The sequence below is a fragment of the Cyprinodon variegatus genome, unplaced genomic scaffold (assembly GCF_000732505.1).
Source record: "Cyprinodon variegatus isolate N-32 unplaced genomic scaffold, C_variegatus-1.0 Scaffold47, whole genome shotgun sequence".
Lineage (NCBI taxonomy): Eukaryota > Metazoa > Chordata > Actinopteri > Cyprinodontiformes > Cyprinodontidae > Cyprinodon > Cyprinodon variegatus.
In genome coordinates this window covers 1,138,511-1,139,691 of record NW_015150500.1, presented here as the reverse complement: position 1 = coordinate 1,139,691, position 1,181 = coordinate 1,138,511, and the positions used below count along the sequence as shown (strand labels likewise).

At 35.3% G+C, this 1,181-nt stretch overlaps 1 protein-coding gene across 5 annotated transcripts in view; it reads right to left on the bottom strand.

The window, feature by feature from the left end:
- LOC107082111 (inositol 1,4,5-trisphosphate receptor type 1-like) overlaps positions 1-1,181 on the bottom strand; it is a 113,723-nt gene that overhangs the window by 22,751 nt on the left and 89,791 nt on the right. For all 5 annotated transcript variants that reach the window (XM_015370606.1, XM_015370608.1, XM_015370610.1 and 2 more), the window contains one exon: positions 846-968. In XM_015370606.1, coding sequence (XP_015226092.1) covers positions 846-968 — 123 coding nt within the window. The remainder of the gene's footprint in view (positions 1-845; positions 969-1,181) is intronic.

Here is a 1,181-nt window from a genome sequence, read left to right as displayed (position 1 = left end):
ATATATATATATATATATATATTTATTATTATTATTTTTTTTTACTTTATGTGGGCTATTAAAACCAATCATTGTAGTTTTTTTTAATTTATTAATTAATTACTCATTCCAGTGCTTGTTCCAAGACTGTTGTTTAAATGTAATATCAGCTTTCCTGACTATCTTATAAAGAAGCATCACAACAGCATGATGGTGCCACCACCATGTTTCTCTGTGGATACAGTTTGTTCAGTGTGCAATTTAGAGTCAGTTTTCTAAAACAAATTGTGTTATAAACTCTTTCATGAAGACCAGACTTGGGGAGGGCACCCACTATAATAGTTTTGTTGAATCCCCACATGTGGAGATCAATTTGTTTGGCCAATGTGCAACATTGGTTATTGACTGCACACAGCGTGTTGCATCAATGCAAAGCTTAGTCTTGATCTTATTTAACCAAATAACCTTCTAACACATATTTTATGTGTTTTTGTTGTGACCAAAATTTGAAAATGTTTACAGAGTACTTTTGCCTTCCACTGCATGTTAGAACATTTTATGAACTACAGTATATACATAAAAAAAAAAATAAAAAAAAAAGAAAGAAATTGGGCAAGCCGGCATGCATTCCTCTTTTTGTTCTGCTGACTGCAATGCCCTTTTTATGAACCTGGTTTCTGAAGAAATTTAAATGAACTGAAGTCTTAATGATCTTATCCAGAGCTACGCATCTCAACTTCACTTTTCTCTGCTTCTTAATATGTGGAAATGTTTTTGAAACCAAGCTTTTCACACTTAATCATCAGATAATGAACATGACTTGCTTCAAAAACTTGCTCCCTGAAGGTTACATGAGCGTGACTGACCTGCATGTACCCCCTCCAGGGGGTAAAAGAAGCAGACCAGCAGATTCATGAGCAAGGCCAGTTTAAAGGAGATGCTGCTCCACACGGACATGTTTCTGGAGCACCAGTATAGCACTGGTTCAGCTGGTGAGGAGAGGAGATGGAAAATAAACAATCATTTCAGTCCCTTAAGCCTTAGTTGTAGTTTATTCTGATGGAAAAAAATATATATATATATATTTATTTGGTTTTCAAGACCCCTTGAGAAAGCTCTGGTAGAGGGGAGGATTCATGCCACTTCTACCTTGTTGCACAGTTGGAATAAAATGATTTTCATTCAGTGCTGCAACTATTTAA